This window comes from Eriocheir sinensis, chromosome 14, assembly GCF_024679095.1.
Source record: "Eriocheir sinensis breed Jianghai 21 chromosome 14, ASM2467909v1, whole genome shotgun sequence".
Lineage (NCBI taxonomy): Eukaryota > Metazoa > Arthropoda > Malacostraca > Decapoda > Varunidae > Eriocheir > Eriocheir sinensis.
The window spans coordinates 14,604,284-14,625,232 of NC_066522.1; the positions used below are offsets into that span (position 1 = coordinate 14,604,284).

The 20,949-nt window shown below is 43.0% G+C and overlaps 1 protein-coding gene across 1 annotated transcript; it reads left to right on the forward strand.

The window, feature by feature from the left end:
- The first annotated feature begins 4,403 nt into the window (after window positions 1–4,403).
- LOC126998546 (isatin hydrolase-like) lies at window positions 4,404–20,505 on the forward strand. Its single transcript, XM_050860334.1, has 6 exons — window positions 4,404–4,690; window positions 10,524–10,645; window positions 11,400–11,541; window positions 14,206–14,270; window positions 15,453–15,631; window positions 19,043–20,505. Exons 1-6 carry the CDS (start codon window positions 4,515–4,517, stop codon window positions 19,226–19,228), a joined length of 870 nt encoding a protein of 289 aa, XP_050716291.1. The 5' UTR covers window positions 4,404–4,514; the 3' UTR covers window positions 19,229–20,505.
- The last annotated feature ends 444 nt before the right edge of the window (window positions 20,506–20,949 follow it).

Genomic DNA, 20,949 nt, shown 5'->3' on the forward strand with positions numbered 1-20,949 from the left:
ATTAAACGATGATAAGACTGAATTCATGCTTGTGGGGAAGAAGGACACTCTACGTCATTTTGGTGACGGTAACATGACTATAAGTGGTAATGAAATTCATATTGTTGAAAGTGTTCGTGACTTGGGAGTGTTGCTGGATTCCACTTTGACACTGAAATGTCAGATAAATAATGTCGTAAGGATTGCTGGATATCACCTTAGAAATATTGCTTTTATCAAGAAATACCTGGATGAAGATTCTATCAAGAAATTGGTGAGTAACAATATTATATCAAGAGTGGATTATTGCAACTCAATCTACTATAACCTGCCAAAGCTCCAATTAAGGAAATTACAGATGATCTTAAATAGAGCAGCGAGATTAATCAAAGGAATTTCACCACGAGAGAGAATTACTCCTGTTCTGATAGAGCTCCACTGGTTGCCAATAAAAGCAAGGATAGTATTTAAGTTATGTGTTTTGACACACCAAGCTTTGATTACTGGCCGTCCACCGCATCTGAGAGAATTATTACACGAAATACAGCCAGGTGAAGGCATTAACACTCGCCGAGCCACTTCTGGAATCACACTTCATGAACCGCGGTACTCTTCAAATGTTGCATTGCGCGCTTTCAGTTCTGCCGCCCCAAGACTGTACAATAAACTCCCTCTGGACATTAGAAGAACAAAGGATCTCTCCAAATTTAAGAAAGAACTAAAAACTTTTCTGTTCTCTGACTGCCACGACATGGAAACATTATTTAACATGGCATATAAGTTGTGATCAATATTGAAAATTTAATGAATTAAAATATGTGGATCTTGCAGAGCGCTTCAGCGGAAGTGGGACCAAATAAACAAGAAACACAAGTAACAAGTAAGTACCATCAGTGGTTTTCGCGGTGGACCATGGCCTCGGCTCACAACCGAGATCCAGGTGGGCGGAGTGGAGACGGATGGACGGTCTCTTTAGGCTACACCTGCGCTCTCCAGTGCACCCAGCAGTGAATGGGTCTACCATCTGGTATCAGTCCGGGACGGTGTCCCTCCCACCGTGGCGATGGTCTGTCACATGAATTCAACAGTGCACGGCAACCCGCCAGATTCCTGTGTATGGTTTTGCCCAAGCCTTGGTTTTGCCGTTCGCCAGTTCTGCATCGAGTCGTCGCCCTCGCCTCTGCTTCGCAACGGTCCCCTACGTAGTAACCAAGAACAGTCTCCACGTGGTGGTCTAAATCATTTTCAGATCACTGCCACCAAGTGTTCCGCCAACCATGCTCCATGTCTCCGGGCTCGCCTGTGTGTGTGTGTGTGTGTGTGTGTGTGTGTGTGTGTGCGCGCTGGGCACTTCTGCTAATTAGTCCGCAAATCTGCAATAGCGGAAGTTCCATTTCATTTGTGGATTTGCGTTTGCGACATAAAGGTCGCTAATTTGCGGATTAGCGTTTGCGGTATTACTTCCGCTAACCTCCGCTAACACGTGGAGGAACCAGCCCGGTTCCCAGCGCGCCTACCCTTCTGAAGGCTCTCTGGGGGCCATTCAATCATTTTGTAGTGGACCACGCATGAGTGCACATTTGCGGCCCCAACTTCCCGCACTGCCTGTACGTGAGTCCGTGACCATGTATACAAGTATCTAAAGACATCTAGCGTGGATAGTAGACTTACAGACCCTACACCAAGCCAAGCTGGTGAAGCTGCCCAATCCACCAGTGCTCAGCAGCCATAAAATAACGTCACCACAGAACAGCAGGTGGAGGAAGTGGATGAGGTGACAGTGGAGGATTCGGAAGAGGATTTGAGAAGGAGGCTTTCTTAGACTTTTAAATTTCATTTCATGTTTGTAAGGGACAGCCTCAATCTGATAGATTCTTCAAATATTAAAATAAAAACTGATTAACTTCAAAACTTTTTTAAGTTGTTGCCTTTTCCACTTTTTACAAAAATCTTATTCCCATAAACCTCTCAGCCCTCAGGGGATCTTATCATAAACATCATAATAAGTATTTTGAAGGAGTCAGGGCATATGGATATTGAAATACTTGTACTTTGGTCCTTTTTATGATATATAAGTTTAAAATAGATACTTATCAGATTATTACATATTAATTAGTTTGATTACAAATAGTCCATACTTGAAGTAGCAGTAGCGTATGTATAGTCAATGCTGGTTATGCAAAATAGTTTTCTTTATACTCTAGGTCGTTAAAAAAAACAAAAATTGAAACTGTGAATGCTAGCTGCTGCATTACATGGCAAATAGAGTGAAAAGAGATTCGAGAGCTATTGAGAATAAAAATTTTGTTTGCGGTTTGCATTAGCGGTGTCAAGTTTTGTGGCGGAAGACTCCAAATATTGTGTAGCTATTTGCGATAGCGGATTTGCTATTGCTATTTAAACTAATTTCGAAATGTGCAGCATTGCGATTGCGAGAGTTATGGAATAAGTTATCGGATTTGTGATAGCGGAAGTTCAAATTCGTTAGCGATGCCCAGCTCTGGTGTGTGTAATTCACCTCTGGGTCTGCTGCGGGTCTCTCTCGAGACAGCCAGCCGTTCCCCTACGGAAGAGCACAGAGCTCATAGTACCGAGCTTTGGGTAGGACTGAGACCACTTACACACAACACGCCGCGACAACGAGGTCACAACTCCTTGCCTGACGTCGCGTACCTACCCGCTGCTAGGTGAACAGGGGCTACACGTGAAAGAAGATGAACCCAACATATCTTCACCCGGCCGGGGAACTGAACCCCGGTCCTTCTGGTTGTGAGGCAGACGCTCTATCCACTGAGCTACCGGGCCGTTTGTGTGTCTCCCTATACGCCCCCCTGCCCCACCTCTCACCCCACCTCCCACACACAACGGGCAGTGCAATGGGAAGGGAGGGGAGGCAGGGCACCGAGTAGGTTACATGTCAGCGGTTTCATCATCTTTGGCCCTCACCTGCTGTACCTCACCTGTTACTCTCACCGCCACGCCTCCCACGCTTCGCCACGATAAAGGATTCAGCGTCATCCACTAGTCTTTGGAAGTTTGTTTACCTAAGGAATCCGATTACTTAATTTTGGTGCCACAATACTGGAAACTGGATCAGATTTACATAATGTGGTTATAGACGTTTTTCCCTTAAATTTTGGTAAGCCTTTTGTTGGCCCTGGAGAACTGATATGCGAAATTACTATCTATCCAAGTTCATGAGTCTCACATAGCCATTCGCATCAGTCGACGGACCAATGGAAAACGTAATATGACGAAACCAAGTGAGTCAATGAGCATTACGGGGGGACAAAGATAGTTTATTCTTAATACGTATACTGACGCACGGAGTATTGTTTATGAGGGAATATCTTTTAGTTATTATGATGTTGCCTACCTTGACTTCTTGATATATACTGAATAAAATCTCTCTCTCTCTCTCTCTCTCTCTCTCTCTCTCTCTCTCTCTCTCTCTCTCTCTCTCTCTCTCTCTCTCTCTGTGTGTGTGTGTGTGTGTGTGTGTGTTCTTGAGGTCATCCTCTTTTATATTGGAAAATAAGATGATATGTAAATTAATTGAACAGTAATGGTCGTTCTCAAATTCTTAAACGTTTATGTTCTTATGAATTGATGCGATCGCAGAACTTTGAGTAGCTAAAAAGTTATGGATGTAGCAGTTTTTTTTCGTTTGTCCTACGTCTTTGTGCTAAACTTGGGTAATTTCTATTTTACACCGACGCCTTCCTTGCGCCTCTCCCCCTCTTCTGCGGCCAGGACTCGTGACTGGCTGATGGTACGAGCGATGGTGTAATTGTTGTTATAGGCCAAGAAGGAGACATATTCTTTCGTTCATGTGTGTGAGGTTTTACTTCGCTTATCTTGTCGACTTTCCTTGAAATAATATTAGTGTGCATTCCTTCTTCTGGATTCGGTTAGATAAGATAGCACTAGTCAACTGTCCATGGATACAATCATAAATTATCCTTGGCGTGAGCTGAGACAAAGTAGAAACAGAAGTAAAAAGAGGCTTACAGTAGCAACAAGAAGCACAGAAAGCCATAAAGCACAAGCAAAACAGGAAATGCAGTAAAAAAAAAATAAAGAAACTTATGTCTTAATCAAAATATTAGCGTTTAAAAACATACCTTGAACGTATAATAATTAAATATGAAAGGTAAAAGGCAGTACTGGCAATAACGTCATCATTATATGTCATCATCATCTGTCATCATCTGTCATCATCCTCTGTCGTACCAGTTAGAGGATTTCAGGTAATAAAGTTAACTGCCGTAGACTAGAAAAAAATAATTGATTTGAGACGGACTTTAGCTGATTCGCCATAACTCTCCCACATGCACACACACGTATACAAAAAAAAAAAAAAAAAAAAAAATAGTGAAAACTGGTTCTGCGGTCGAGTTGCCAGGTAGGAGTTTAGAGACGTCACCTTCCTCTCTCGACCAGACAGTGCATGCCGCAGCCCATCCGTCCGTCTGTGACCCTCCTCTGAGTGATACCGACGGGCACGCACAGTAACTTCTTTCCGCTGACGCACCATGCTGATCGCGGCACCCTTACTTCTGGCACTGCTGGTGGGCGTGTGCGAGTGTAGTACAGTAACATACATTGACCTGGGCCATGCTGTCGACGAGAACTCTATGCATTGGGTGAACTTAAAGCCGTTCACCCGAGAGGTCCTGCACAGAGGGTATTTCGAGCATGGGGACTACTGGTAAGTGATGTGATGTTGAGGGTGCTGGTGAGGGGTGTGAGAGGGGTGTTTGGGCGATCTGTATAGTATTAGTGCAGGGATTCTAGGTGTGACTTACTAGTCGTAGATGTTGAACGGTGACTGGTGTTTGATGCATCTTTAGCCGATTCAAAGAAGAAGGGTTGGCATTAGTTAAGGGAGAAATGGTGTAAACAATAATATGGTAAGCTGTTTTTAGTCGTGTTGTCAATGAGTGTCTTGAGTGTCTAAATAAGGTATATTAGAAGCAGTAGTTAGCTAGATTAACCCCAATGTGTACTGCATGCATGGTAGGCGATAAAAACGGTTGACATTCCAATAAAAGGTCGGTAAATGACGGGAGTCGTGGATCTAGAAGTTAGACGCATAAAACGTTGCTAGCTGTCATGTTGCGTGGGGGCAGAGGCGTATCCTGTAGGTGACCTTGAAGGCTTGATCACCTGTGCTGCCAAGACGACGCATGTGGCGACGGTGACAACACGGTGTACAGGCCCAGCGTGCTTCATTCCATCGATCAGTGACTTGAGGGGGCACGAGATTGGGAAACCCTCTCTAGACAAAGGGAAAGAAAGGTGTTGGTGCCAGACGGGAAGAAGGCGAGACAAGGCAGATGGGGGGGAGGGAGGGACCAGGATGTGAGGGAGGCTGAGGAAGGGGTGCCAAGAGAGAGAGAGAGAGAGAGAGTTACGTTCCGTTCCGTTTTGCCTCGCCACCGTAGCTAAGCAATGGTGCAAGTCTGGCGCCTCTCCAAATTCCACACTCCACATTTAGCTTTAGGCATGGACGTGCGTCAATATATGCATGTCATTGAGCAAGTGTTTATCGCGTTAAATGTCCCTATTCAACACTGCAACTGTGATTTTAACCCTCTGCGGCTCCCCTATCACCCCGTTCGCTTGAGCTTCAGATGTGATATTCGTTTGGTTATTTCATTGTTCCGATAATGTTGATCAACCTCTTTAACTGTCTTTAGCCTTGGTTGGAGGGAAGGCAGGCATGAGAAAGACGAAGACGAGGTGGCAAACAGGCATGACGAGGAGGTGGAGGGCCAAGGTGGTATGGGGGGAAGGGTAGATATGGTTTTATAATTATGTGCGAGGGATCCTACTTTCGTTTGGTTCAGATTTAGATGTGAAACTTTTGGCTATCTACTTTTATAATGGCGATCATACTTCATTATCTATTTTTTTCCTTTTACTTTTGGGTTTTAATTGTAAGAGGACCCTTTAAGCCGTATTGCTATAAACATTTCGTCGCCCAAGCTCACATATTTGACAAGACTTTCGTAGGAGTTTGGGTCATTTCCAGGATTAGTTTTATGGCCCTGGTGGTAGTTTGATCCTTTTTCTGTACCGTGAACCTAAAGAAACACTCAATAGCATCTGATTAACCCTCTCTTTGACCTTTAGAAATAGCTGATATGAAAAGCGAAAATGTCTTATAATACCAATCCTTTATTTCCTTGCTATTTGGGCGCTGTGAAATGTTAGGGAATTTTGGTCGATTTATTTCACTGTCCTCATGATGATCCGCACGTTTCCTTGTCCTTAGAGGCAGAATTATTGGCCTTGGTTGTAGACACGGGGATGTTCTTTATGCCTCGCCTGCTTGCTTGAGGTTTAGAAGTGAAAAGTTAGATATTTTTTTCATTCTTTTCCTGGTGTTGATCCAGATGCTTCATTTTCTTTAGAAGTCGAAATGTTTGCCTTGATTCTAAATACACGAGAGCTCTGCGTTGGGACCCTTCATCACGCCGATTTCTTGTGATGTTTGTATGGATTTTATTTTTCGCTTTTCATAAATGAAGGCCTTTATATATTTTTTTAGCACTTGTCCCCTCCCATTGTATCTTTTTAGTTTCCTGGTGCTACTTTCACATGTATCCTTCGTTGTAAAAACACACTCTGTACTGCCTGGGGGTTGGGATAGCATGCTCCTCCCTTCTCCTTTCTTGTTTACTTGCAACAATAAACTTCCAACCAACCACCAACCATAATTTTTAATCGCAAGTCTCATATATCCTTCCTACGCTTACCTCGATTAAAGACGTGCGTTGCATCTCCCCCGCTTGGAACCCTGAAAAGAGTTACATGCGTTTTCATATTGGAGTCCGTCAGATGCGAGGCTCAAGGTGAATGCAAGTATATGTGGAAACCCCTGAACGCTATGACGCCATCCGCTCTTTTCTCAGTCTAAACACTATCTACATTAAAGTTATATCCTGTCGCCTTCACGTAGCACAAAGCCGCATGCAAAGCTACGTAACGTTAAGTGGTAAATAATAAGTTTTTGTAATAGCGAAGAGGTGCTTTTCCTAACCGCTCATGACAGTCGAACATAACAAAATGAAACTAAGCTGATAACGAATGAAACTTTTTTTTTTTAAGGGGGACCATTCTCTCTCTCTCTCTCTCTCTCTCTCTCTCTCTCTCTGGGCAGCATGACGTCACCTACCAACATGAGGGCCGTTACCCGGGTGATTTTGTGACCTACGTAAACTTGCATCTTCCTTGTATTCACCTGTTGAGATTTATATGACGTATTGCAGACAGCTTTGATCAGGCGTGTACTTGAATATAATGTAAAGGATGCGTGATGTTGACAGCCAGTGCATCCGCCTAACCTTTAGAAGCATCGGCTCTAAGTATAGGGGAAGAGAAGGGGGGGCAGGCTCTTAAACAGTCATTCCATATACTTGGGATTTAGATTGTGTGAAACGATGAGGGAATCTCTTTTAGTGTTACCGTTTTCCTTATCATGATACGGAAGTTGTATTTTTCTGTGTAAGTATGAATGTTTGCCTTGGTTTGCATATGTGAGGGCTCTTTGTCGCCTCCTTTCCTTTGTAGATCGGTGTGCTAAGGTGACGTTATCTTTGTCGACACCTGCGTCTTCTTGAAGTGAGTGTGCGTGGAGCATGTCACGTGGTCGTCGGTCTGCGGGTGGGGGGGGTGGGGGGGACGAGACGAACGTTCGGACAAAAATTTCAGAATGTATGTGATATTATTTTTTTCCTACTAAACTACGCTCATCCATAGTCGGTATTCTTAAACATATCGGCCCCGTATAGCTCGCCTGTGTGAAAAGAAAGCCTCTCGTGGAAGACATTTTCGCTTTTCATATCAGCAGTTTCTAAAGGTCAAAGAGAGGGTCAATCAGATTCTTTTGTGTGTTTCTTTAGGTTCACGGTACAGAAGAGGATCAAACTACCACCAGGGCCATAAAACTAATCCTGGAAATGACCCAAACTCCTACGAAAGCCTTGTCAAATATGTGAACTTGGGCGACGAAATGTTTAGCAGTACGGCTTAAAGGGTCCTCATACACTTGCTGGAAGGGCTGTTTTGTTTTTGATAGTTTTACACGGCCTCTGCACCTTGAATGGGAAATACTACCCATGAAGATCCGGTTGGTCTCCTCTGTGGCCTTGGTGACTAGTAAATAAGGGAGCTCGGTATACGTTTAATAATATGGACTTAATATCCCGAAGCAAGGCTGATTCGATGGCTGGTTATTAATCTGGTAGCAGCGATGGGCCAAATTTTTGCCATGATATAAACCCCCCCAAATAGATGATGCATAAACTGATCACAAATGCGTTGATATATATTATGAAATGGTTTGCGTGAGTGATGATTTTTTCTCATTTTTCTCGCTTAGAGGGGCCTTTAAGAAACATGATCCCCGCAGCTACCGGGTTAAAAGAGGACGTTCATCAGCCCACTCCAACGTCAGGTGTTTTTCACTATTAACTTTCATCGGTGTTGTTTTATTAATTTCGCTGAAAGACGCTGTGGGAAGATTGTTCTTTCTCTCGTCTGTTATAATTATAAGTCGTGTGTCGCACCACTACCTCGACCCGGAAATTTATGCTTCCTATGAATAGTTAGATGTTTGTGTAAATTATTAAGTGGTGCAGCAGCTGTCGCCAATAAGTATGGTCTCTCTCTCTCTCTCTCTCTCTCTCTCTCTCTCTCTCTCTCTCTCTCTCTCTCTCTCTCTCGTCTTTGTTTTACCAGGTAGGGAGTCCCACTTTACACCAGCCCCCGTGTATATGTTGCCCAGGACGCCCAGATTCTGTACCCATCGCGTGTTCAGGGTTCGTTGGGTCTTGACGTCGCGTTGGTACACATTAAACATGATATAGTCACGGAAGGGGCGAGAGAGGGAACGGAAGGAAGCTAGGGTCACGCCTTTAACTAGAACTATATATAATTTGAGTCTTTTGCCTTTGTGTTTGAGGGTCTACCGATGGAGATGATAATGATGGCATGTGTATAAAATGAGCTGGGAATGACAACGCAAAGATCACAGTTTGTTTTATATAGTAACGGGAATAATCGAAGTCTTAGGGCCAGTTTCACAGTTCCCCATGATCGGTTAGTAAGCTCCCAAACCAATACCAGAGCCTTCGAAATTTCCTTGTATAGTGTCTGGTGTTTATATTTAAGTTCACAAATTTGATGAAACTATACTAGAAAAGTCTTGTGTATTTAGTGTGGCACCGAAGACCTCCCCATTTTGGATTGTATGGGATTCTATAGTTTGGTTCGGGCTGTTACGAAGACACTGTGTTGGACTGTAAAATCGGCTCTTAGATCAGTATTGTTAGACACTCCCACCCCTCACATGAAGGTTTATAGTACAGAAGAAGGGTCAGACTAACAGAAGGGTCATAAAACTACCCCTGAAAATGCCCCAAACTCCTACGAAAGGCTTGTCAAATATGTGTGCTTGGAGGACGAAATGTTTAAAAATATGACCCCTGGGCCCATATTCTCTACCGTTTCGGGGCGTGAACACCCACATTTGAGAAAGTTTTCGTGGAAGATGTGTGTACTTCTTTGGGTAGTTTTATGAGACTATATAATTATATACGTAGTTTTAGGAGCAGTAAGTAGCGGGCTTTTTTTATTATTGTTTTCTTCTTTTTTTTTTTTTACGCCCTTGCACTGTCTCCTCTGCTGTAAAAAAAAAAAAAGATGAAGTATGTCAAGGCCTTATACACCATGAGAATACGGGCATTTGTGATTATATTTTTCGATGAAGTTGATAATTTTCGTTAGTTTACGCGTATCATCACCTCGGTCGTGCCCAAGGAGAATGGCTGCTCCTCTTGGACACAAACACCAGCTGGGAGGAGTTAGTGAGATACTGTAGTCATGTTTTGTTCTGTCCTTACGATGTTCTCAGCAGTGTGACCTCAGGCAAACAAGTTAAGTAGTATTAGTGAGCACACAAGAATGTAAATATAGATGTCTAATTCCGATGACAGAAAGGTCACGAGGTGGATGTACTCTAGTGTAGAAAGAGGAAAATATGACGTTCCTAGACTCCTAATGACGATTTGAGACGAGAGAGAGAGAGAGAGAGAGAGAGAGAGAGAGAGAGAGAGAGAGAGAGAGAGAGAGAGCACAATACTCATCTATCTGTCTGTCTATATCTATACACACTAGAGAAATTAAATATTAACAGGGGGTCGTGGTGGTCTAGCGTGTGAGCGTCAAGGGCGAGGTGGTTCGAACCCCGGTGCCAGTGTGAGATTTCAAGAAGGGCATCCGATCCTAAACCCAGAGCTGTAACTCCAAAAGAGTGACCCTATACGAACATAAGTAAAAGCTGTAATATATATATATATATATATATATATATATATATATATATATATATATATATATATATATATATATATATATATATATATATATATATATATATATATATATATATATATATATATATATACATATATATATATATATATATATATATATATATATATATATATATATCAGATCAATGTCGTCTCCTGCAGGCTTGAATCGTACAGTTTCTGCACGCCGGAGCACCTGAGCACCCATCTGGACGCCCCCTCACACTACGCGGAGGGCAAATGGTCGGTGGCAGACATCCCGCTGGAGCGTCTCATCGGGAAAGGTTAGTCAGTCTTCGCTGCGGGTTCAGAGCTACGAAATCATTGCTCACGGAGGACCCACCGAGCATCTTTATGCACTATAGGGGAGACAGGGACGTCTTTTTTAATATTTATATGAAACGTTTTAGTCTTAATTTTCTAGTATTTTCTTCCAATCTTTTTCTCAACGCTTCAGTCGTGATTATTTTCTCCATTTTTTTATTTTCCCATTTGTATTTTCTTACAATCTTTCTTTCTTTAATATCTTCATTATATAGGCTTCCTCTCCTTTTAGCAAGTTAAGACACACGAGTGCCGAGTCTTCGTTTAATAAGAAGATCGAAAACCTTTTCTCTTAGCACGACGGAAAGCAATCTATCTAGCCTTCTCACAGTCAAACCTTCTCTTCCTGTAGAACGAGAGTACATACATGTCTTCTATTTTTTTTAGCACGGTAAGGAAACAACTTTCTCCAACACTTATTAAAGTAACACAGAAGCCTCCCCTTTTAATACGAAAAAAGCAACAAGAGGATGGGGAGGGAGATGAAGAAGGAAAAAGGGTAGATGGTGTGGAAAATAAAGTATTGTAGTACGGGAGAGAAGGAAAGGGGACGGGAGGGAAGGCAGGCATGAGAAAGACGAAGGAGAGGTGGCAAACAAGCGTGACGAGGAGGTGGAGAGCCAAGGTGGTATGGAAGGAAGGGTAGATATGGACAGGATCGAGAAGGGCAAGGCGTTGAGGGAAGGAGGGAAGTAACGTCCCTTTTACTGACAGGCGTCGTGGTGGACATCCGGCATAAGGTGAGGGATGACCCTACGGCCGAGCTCATGGCTGACGACCTGATGGCGTGGATGGACGAGTACGGGCCGCTACCTGACGGGGCGGTTGTCTTCGTCCTCACGGGTTGGGGCCAGAGGTAGGTGTGATGACACTACTACTGCTGCTGCCGCTACACTACTTACTTCAACTACTACTTCTACAACTTCCTCTACAACTACTAGTATACTACTACTACTACTGCTATTACTACTTCTAAAACTACATCATTACACCCCCCCTCCCAACACGCCCATACACCTTCCTTGCACCCCCTACACGCCTTTACACCCTCCCTACACGGCCTTACACCCTCCCTACACGGCCTTACACCCAGGGTTAGCTAGAAACAGGGGGACAACCAGGAACACAGCACCGGATCCTGATGGAGTGCCTCCTATTGTTCTTAAAAACTGTGCTTCCGTGTTGACACCCTGCCTGGTCAAACTCTTTCGTCTCTGCCTATCAACATCTACCTTTCCTTCCTGCTGGAAGTAAGCCTTCATACAGCCTGTGCCTAAGAAGAGTGACCTTTCCAATCCCTCAAACTACCGCCCTATAGCTTTACTTTCCTGTCTATCTTAAGCATTTGAATCAATCCTTAACCGGCAGATTCAAAAGCATCTTTCCACTTCTGACCTTCTATCTGATCGCCAGTATGGGTTCCGCAAGGGGAGTTCTACTGGCGATCTTCTTGCTCTCTTAACTGACTCTTGGTCATCCTCTCTTAGACGTTTCGGTGAAACTTTCTCAGTTGCACTAGACATATCGAAAGCTTTCAATAGGGTCTGGTACAACTCTTTGCTTTCTAAACTGCCCTCTTTTGGATTCTATCCCTCTCTCTGTTCCTTTATCTCCAGTTTCCTTTCGGGCCGTTCTATCTCTGCAGTGGTAGACGGTCACTGCTCTTCCCCTAAACCTATCAACAGTGGTGTTCCACAGGGCTCTGTTCTATCACCCACTCTGTTATTCATCAGTGATCTTCTTTCTATAACAAACTGTCTTATCCACTCATACGCTGACGACTCCACTCTGCATTATTCAACTTCTTTCAACAGAAGACCCTCTCAACAGGAATTACAAGACTCCAGACTGGAGGCTGCAGAACGCTTAACCTCAGATCTTGCTATCATTTCCGACTGGGGTAAAAGTAACCTTGTACCGTTCAATGCCTCAAAAACCCAATTTCTCCATCTATCAACTCGACACAATCTTCCAAACACCTATCCCCTATTCTTCGACAACACTCAGCTGTCACCTTCTTCAACACTAAATATCCTCGGTCTATCCTTAGCTCAAAATCGCAACTGGAAACTTCACATCTCCTCTCTTACTAAATCAGCTTCATCGAGGTTGGGCGTTCGGTATCGTCTCCGACAGTTCTTCTCCCCCGCACAGATGCTTTCCATATATAGGGGCCTTGTCCGCCCTCGTATGGAGTATGCATCTCACGTGTGGGGGGCCTCCACTCACACAGCTCTTCAGGACAGAGTGGAGTCTAAGGCTCTTCGTCTCATCAGCTCTCCTCCTCTTTCTGACAGCCTTCTACCTCTTAAATTCCGCAGCCATGTTGCATCTCTTTCTATCTTCTATCGATATTTTCATGCTGACTGCTCTTCTGAACTTGCTAACTGCATGCCTTTCCCCTTCCCGCGGCCCCGCTGCACACGACTCTCTACTCATGCTCATCCCTATACTGTCCAAACCCCTTATGCAAGAGTTAACCAGCATCTTCATTCTTTCATCCCCTTCACTGGTAAACTCTGGAACAGTCTTCCTTCGTCTGTATTTCCTCCTGCCTATGACTTGACCTCTTTCAAGAAGAGTGTATCAAGACACCTCTCCATCCGAAATTGACCTCTCTTTTGGCCACTCTATACTTATCACTATATGAGAGCAACAGTTAGCGTTTTTTTTTTTTACATCTTCTTTTTGTTGCCCTTGAGTAGCTCTCTGTGCTGTAAAAAAAAAAAAATCCCGGTGTGGTGTCGTCTGCCATCCCAGTGGTGTGATACATCCCCATCCTAAATACATACACAGGGTGGGGGAATTTCGATACTGTACCGTGTCCATTGTCGACTGCTTGTCGGGACCTGCCCCGCCCAAGTTTATGTATATTATTATAAAAGCAAATGATGACGTATGTATGTATATAACTAGGATATCAACAATCACTCATCTTCTTCTTGTGACCTGTTCCGCTTTGCATCGCTTTTTAGGTCCTCCTTGGTACTTTTTTACACTTAGATGCTTCACCTAGTTACTCTGTGATAGCAAAGATCCGCGATGCGAAGTTTAGGATGCGATGTCTCACGACACGGGATTGCAGACGACACCACAACGGCCTGGGTAATCGCCGTGCAGCCCACCCAGCTGTTCATTCTCCTGGGTCAATCAATGGGTATCCTACCTGGGGAAGATAAACAGTGGCAACCCGAATGTTACACTGACCCTTTGTCCAAGGAAAAATGGGTTCTCCTCACCATAGACTCAAGGCCCGATGTGACGGAGATGAGCACCGAGGAAATTTTCAATAACTATTTTGTTATAACTTTTTGATTGCAACTTTTGTTAGAGCTACAACTACTTCTGCTCCTTTTTTACTTCTCTCTTTTGTGGCTTCACAGGGACATCGAGCGGCATGAACAAAAAATGCCGTGAGTTGGGGTGGGTGAGGTGGTGAAGTAGGCGTGTTAGTGCATGAATGTGTGGATGTACCGATGTATTGTAACCTATACTGATGTTCTGCATGTCTTTTTTACAGATACGGGAACAAGACTGCCTATTATGGCAACGACAATAATAACTCCACCAACCTGATCTTCCCAGGTTAGTGTACGTACATAGTTAGGTTCCGATCGTGTTGGAGAGTTGTGCGGTAAGAATTAGGGACGTCGTTTACTTATGGTTATCAGTCGATTTATCCGTGATAATGACACCGATTTATCCGTGATAATGACACCATGACATCATTAGCACTGTTAGTTTTGTTTGGAGATCATATCCTTAGTCTTTCACTAGAAAAAAAAGTGACGCTATGAACTGAAATCATCCACCAGTGATTGTGACCTAACACAGTAAGAGGGCAATTTAAAGCCATTTACTGATATATTCCCATAGTCACGTACCCTCCTTTTATTGTTTATACTAACTCAGATCCAAAATTTAACTCCTAGATACAGAAGAAACGGAGTAAACAGATAAGTAACGATTCATCTTTGAGTAAGTATAAGATTATTTAATAACATTTAGTCCCTAATGTCTGCAATGCTTCAGTTTTGAAAAATGAATAAATACGAGGACAATCGTCAACTAGTTTATCCGAGGTTAAGCATGTTATTTTATTCCATAGCGAAATCAAACTTTAATCTTACTGCAGAACCAGAAAAGACACTGATACTAATTAACAGCAAACTTTATACATCGCGTATCTGCTTATGCCACCCACCGCCGCCTCGTATACACTCGACGCGCCTACCCCAACCCGATTCACCAGGCATCACAATAAACTTGCCTCCCTCAGCGTGCCTTTTACCGAGGTTAGTGTAGGCCACGCGCGTGCCGCCCGCCATAAACTGAGTGCAGTCCCGGCGATAGTAAGGATGATTAACATTGTGCAGGGGTGATAGCCCTGTCAAGCCAAGGGGCCGCGGTGAGGATTAGCACCTTACCGCTATCCTCTCTGCCCCCACCACACCGTCCCCCAACTCATTTCGTCTCTATTTTTAGTATCCTCTACCCTCCCGAACCACTCCTCTCTTTTTATTGTATATCCTTGTATTAGCTGTTAAATTGATATCCGTAAAATTTAAGCCAAACTGCTACCAAAACTTAATAAACCTTTTATTATTATATTATTATTATATACGATCATCATTTCTTATAATTAAGTTTGTAATAACTTACTGCTTGCAGACGATTCATAGTGTGAAATTCCCTCCCACTAGACTCGAGTATACAACGCCAAACAAAGCCCAACACTATGCAGCTCACCATTTTTTTCTTTTTCAGGTATTAACCCGGGCGCGGCACAGCTCTTGGCGGGGTATGAGCATGCTTCTGGGCGGCGGGTGTTCGGCGTGGGCATCGACACTGCCTCCCTCGACCACGGACCGTCCAAGACCTTTAAGACACACATCGATCTCTCAAAAGAAAACATTTACGGCCTCGAAAACGTGGCTAATCTGGAGGTGAGTTCAGGTGAAATTTCAATGAGTGACAAGAGATCCTGACGGGAATACATAGGAATACATAGGAAGAACAGACATCAGAAGACCTGTCGGTCTATGGCGAGGGTGTCTGTTTACTACCGCTACTACTAGTAAACTACGTGTGGTAGGACAGGATAGAATAGATGAAGGCTCCTCCCCACCCACCTCTCCCTCCGCCAACGTGCCGGCAGGAAACAGTTAGAAGAGAACACCATGTGCCTTTAAGGAAGAAAGGGACATGGAAATTTTACAGTAAAGAGAGAAATAAGAGGAAATTACTACCCTTAACTTACGCTACTGGTGACCTAAGCTGTGGGGGAAACTAATGTCTTCAGGTTGTACTCGTGCTGCAGGCTGCCTGAGACATACGAAAAAGGGTCAGTAAACACTGTATGTAGTTGAGTCATAAAAATAAAAATAAAAATAAATAAATAAATAAAAGCTAGTATTAAATTGGACTGCTCACGATGGGGTGAGACGTAGTTTCAGGGGTTACCGGTAGAGGCTTGATCCTCGTTTACCTTCGGTACAGGGGTACGCTCCAGTATCCTGTTAACCTTACTGTTCCCACACCTCACTGCCTGGAACATATTAAAAAGGGTTAGTAAAATCTTATATCCCTGAAATACTTATCCAATGAAGGCTTGAAGCTATTAGTATTCTGTGCGCTAACTACTAACGGTGGGAGTCTATTCCAGTGATCGACGACTCTATTATTGAAATAGCTTCAGCGCGCCAATGTGTTACATCGGTTTCCCTTTAACTTCATACCGTTGCTGCGTGTTATTGTGTTGGTGTCTCTCTGAAATTGACTATCTGGGTTAATGTTTTCGAATCTATTAAGGATTTTAAACACTTCAGTTAAGTCCCCTCTTACTTTTCGCTTCTTTAAAGAAAACATATCTAAACGCTTTAAACGCTCGTCATACGTCAAGTTGCGGAGCGCTGGAATTTGTTTGGTTGCTCGTCGCTGTATCCTTTCTAGCAAAACTTGATCTTTTATATAATTCGGTGACCAGAACTGAACGGCGTATTCTAGGTGTGGTCTTACAAATGCTAAATATAATCTCTTCATAAGTTCGGGTGATTTATAATCAAAGTTTCTTGAGATTAATCCTAACATCATATTGGCTTTTTTACTCGCTGCAGAACATTGATCACTCATTTTAAGAGTGTTACTGATAATGACACCAAGATCTTTTTCTTGTTTTACTTCGCTGAGCTCATGTCCTTGAAGCTGATATTTAAAGTTAGGATTCTTTTCACCTATGTGCATTACTTTACATTTATCTATGTTAAAACTCATTTGCCATTTTTCGCTCCAATTGGCAAGTCTTATTAAGTCTGATTGAATATTCTCGCAATTTTTACTGTTCGTTACCGTACCTCCTAATTTGGTGTCGTCGGCGAATTTGGCTACTTTTGACAGGATATCAGTCTCTAAATCGTTCACGTAAACTATGAATAGTGTTGGCCCCAGGACCGAACCTTGGGGCACGCCACTGGTTACGGGTTGCCAATCGGATGGTTCACCATTAAGAACTACACGTTGTTCTCTGTCGGTGAGCCAGTCATGAATCCACGCACATAGATGGTCACTAATACCGTGGGAACGCAGTTTTGAAATAAGCCTAACGTGGGGAACTTTATCAAACGCTTTCTGAAAGTCTAGGTAAATTACGTCATATGGGGCTCGGGCGTCCCAACTTGAATAAACGTCGTTGAAAAAAGTTAATAAGTTGGTAAGGCAAGATCGATTATTACGAAATCCATGCTGATTATCAGTTATCAAATCATTTGTTTCTAGGAAAGTGATCATTTTATCCCTGATTATTTTTTCGAATAATTTAATTAGGACAGACGTAAGGCTGATAGGACGATAATTACTGGCTTGTTTTTTATCTCCTTTTTAAATATCGGGGTAACATTGGCCTTTTTCCACTCTAGAGGCATACTAGCCTGTCCTAATGACTTGTTGAACATTAACGTTATGGGTAATTCTAGCTGTTGACTACATTCTCTTAACACGCGAGGAGATAAATTGTCGGGGCCCAGAGATTTATTTGAATCTATTTTTTGCAGGTACGCACGCACTTCACTGATATCGATTTCGGTCAACGCAAGCTTATGTTCTTCAGGGCCTTGAAAAATAGTCCTCGGGGCTGGGATCGATGTCATGTTCACTTTTGTGAATACGCTACTAAAGGTTGAATTTAGGACCGACGCCATGCCTTTATCATCTTTAATCGTATCGCCATTTACTAATAATGGGCCGATATTATTTTTTACATTTTTTTTGCTTCTTATGTAACTGAAAGATAATCTGGGATTTTTCTTCGCATCAAGTGATATTTTCATCTCATACTCGCGTTTCTGTTTTCTGATTTTCCTTTCGCACTCTCTCTTGATATTGATATAATTAGTATGATCCTGTGAGGTGTGTGGCAGTTTATATTTCTTATACAGTTTTCTTTTTTCGACGATGATTTTCTGCAGGTAATTAGTCATCCATAACGGCTTTTGATTCTCTGTCCTTCGTGGCTTGAGTGGGATGAATTTATTTACGCTCGCTGTGATTTGTGCAGTAAAACGATTATACATTTCTTGAACGCTGACGTTATTTAGCAAATGATTCCAATTTACTGAAGCCAATGGCTTTAAAGGTAAGTGGAAAGAGGGAACTTATAATTTCATTCGACCTAATTTAAGGTATATGACGAGGAAACTTTACAGTAATTTATGGTAAAGAGTACACGTTAAAGGAACCTGTTTGTCTACGGTGAGTGTATGTCTTTGTGACTAAATGAGGCATAACTCTGCCTTTAGCCAGCATCTTCACACTTTCATTCCTTTCTCTAATAAATCTGCAGCACTCATCGTCTGTATATCCTCCTTGCTATGACTTACTCTTTCAAGAATGGATCATCAAGATGCTTCTCTAAGCCAAAGTGATCTTTTTTTGGCGTACGTATTCGATATTGTTTATGTGGGAGCAGTGTGTTCCCGACTTCTTCCTTATCCTCAGCAGGGATCCTCTACAAGCATTGGGTCGCCACTTCAAAAACTGGTTACTAAATATCATCGGACTACAATGCAGCTTTATTAGCACTGTCACGGGGTCACGAGGCTTTCAAATGGGTCGCAAGAATAATGCTTAATAGAATGGGTTACAGTGTGTAAGGTTTGCAAAATATTTTAAATGTAGGCCAGTCATTAGGAAGGAAGCTTTTCGTGTTCGGTAGCAAACCGTTTGATAATTTTTACGGTAAAGGAGGCAGGCCCTTGGGTTGTAATTACAAGTTTGTATGTCAGATTATAAGTCGAGAACGGTCAGAAAACTATAATCGCCACTAGGTATTCAGTTTTTCAACTTTGTACTTCTGTTCGCAGAAACTTCCAACCAAGGACTTCGAGGTGATTGTGATGCCCATCAAGCTAACGGGCGGCAGCGGGGGCCCAACCCGCCTGGTGGCAAGGATTCCAGCTCTCTACAGTGCCGCGATGGCCTTCTACCGGCCCGCCAGCCACTACCTGCTGCTTCTCTTAGCGACGTTTACCATTTTAATACTACTGTAATTACTGCGTTGAGTTTATTTTGATTTTGTTTTTTGACAACGCTTTATGCATTGGCTTACTTTATGCGAAGAGGAACCATAGATTATAGCACATCGTATTTACATGTGGGACAAGAACACAGGTTGATTGCGTTCAGCCTGCCTTCTTGCCGCTACCTCCTGCTTCTCTTAGCGATGTGTGTTCAGTTGTGATTAATGTTTCGTTGGATTTTGTTTGATATATATTTTTACAGTGAAATATTTGTCTTAGGAGAAGACAAGTACGTCAAAGTCGTGTGCGGGGCAGCTCACCAGAAGGGACTTTTTAGGTTCGAAACTCACTGTTGATTGAAGTGATTAGAACAAGTTGTCTTCTGATACACATCAATACTTGGGTGCATTTATGGCTGCCAAATCACAAAACGGGAGTCAGAATGAGAAGATCCGGATATTGACAGACACCAGACAAGTACAATTACAAGACTTGCATCGATGCTCACCTAACTACCTTCCGATCTGCCCTAAATAAGCCTAGCAAAAACTTTACTCTGCCACTTCATAACAGGAGTGGCAGAGTCCCTGGAGTGCCATATGGAAGAAGCAAACATACCGTTCAACATTTCTTAGCAGGGATGACTTCATGTAAGCTCAGGGCAGTGACCCACGTCAGGGTGGAGGCTGGAGAGTGTATGTACTGTAACCTCCTTTGTCTACGTTGTGCATTATTCGTTTTCTCCTCCGTCGCAGAAGAGATGGGTCGGTTTTATTAGTCGTTACGTTTTCATATTTCATACTGCCACCAGGGCCTTGACAGCCTTGGTGTGCTCGTGAGACTTGTGCCAATTCGAGTAGCTCATAACGTGTGAGGTAAAAATAAAGGAAATGTGCGGACTAACTAAGTACACTTAAACTATATATTTATGTAAGAAAATAAGTAGGCTACTCCTCAGTTCTGTATGTTTGTACATATATAAAGCGTTGTGTCTCGAGATTGTATTGACAGCGTCCACCTGTCTTCCAGATTTGAACATTATTAACAAACTGCTCATAAAGTTGGTAGAGGACCAGCCCAGGTGAGTGGTCGTGTTATGATTATAGCTAGTAAAGAGCCGAGTGGCCTAAGTGATGTATATTACGTGATGTATATTACGTGATGTATATTACGATTTCGCCAGAGCGCGCCACTGATCAGTCATCTTTCCAGTACAGGCTACATGGTGGAGGCTGTCTCAACAGCCAGTTTATAAAAATTTAGCCGTAAGATTTTTTTAAGGAAGAGAAACAAACTATTACACCTCAGTAGTTGCTTCCATTAATCCTTTGAAGACACTAGAACTGGGTAGTTTTTTTTTTTTCAGAAAAATTCTCATAGCTCATAACTTTATTTCAAAAGCCGTTGTCGTTTGAATGAGGGGGGGGGGGGGGTCATTTTGGACCGGGGAGTGGTGCCCAATGATAGGAAGGACAGTGGTACGCCAATTTGCTTGACTTTCACCTCTATGCGATTTCTTCCTCCCGCCCCCCCCGTTCAGCCATGTCTCTCCATCTTCATTCCACTATATAGTTATTTTTCTGCTGTAGAAGTGCTGTGTCTATATGATAATGGGCCGGTCTGTTAACTTTGGGGAGGCAGTGGCTGAGTGGTTAGCGTACCGACCCCGCATTCCGCCGCGCTGTCGATGATGAGGGTTAGAATCCGCCGCTAACCACCTGGGATTTTTCAGTCACCGCCGAGTGGCCTAA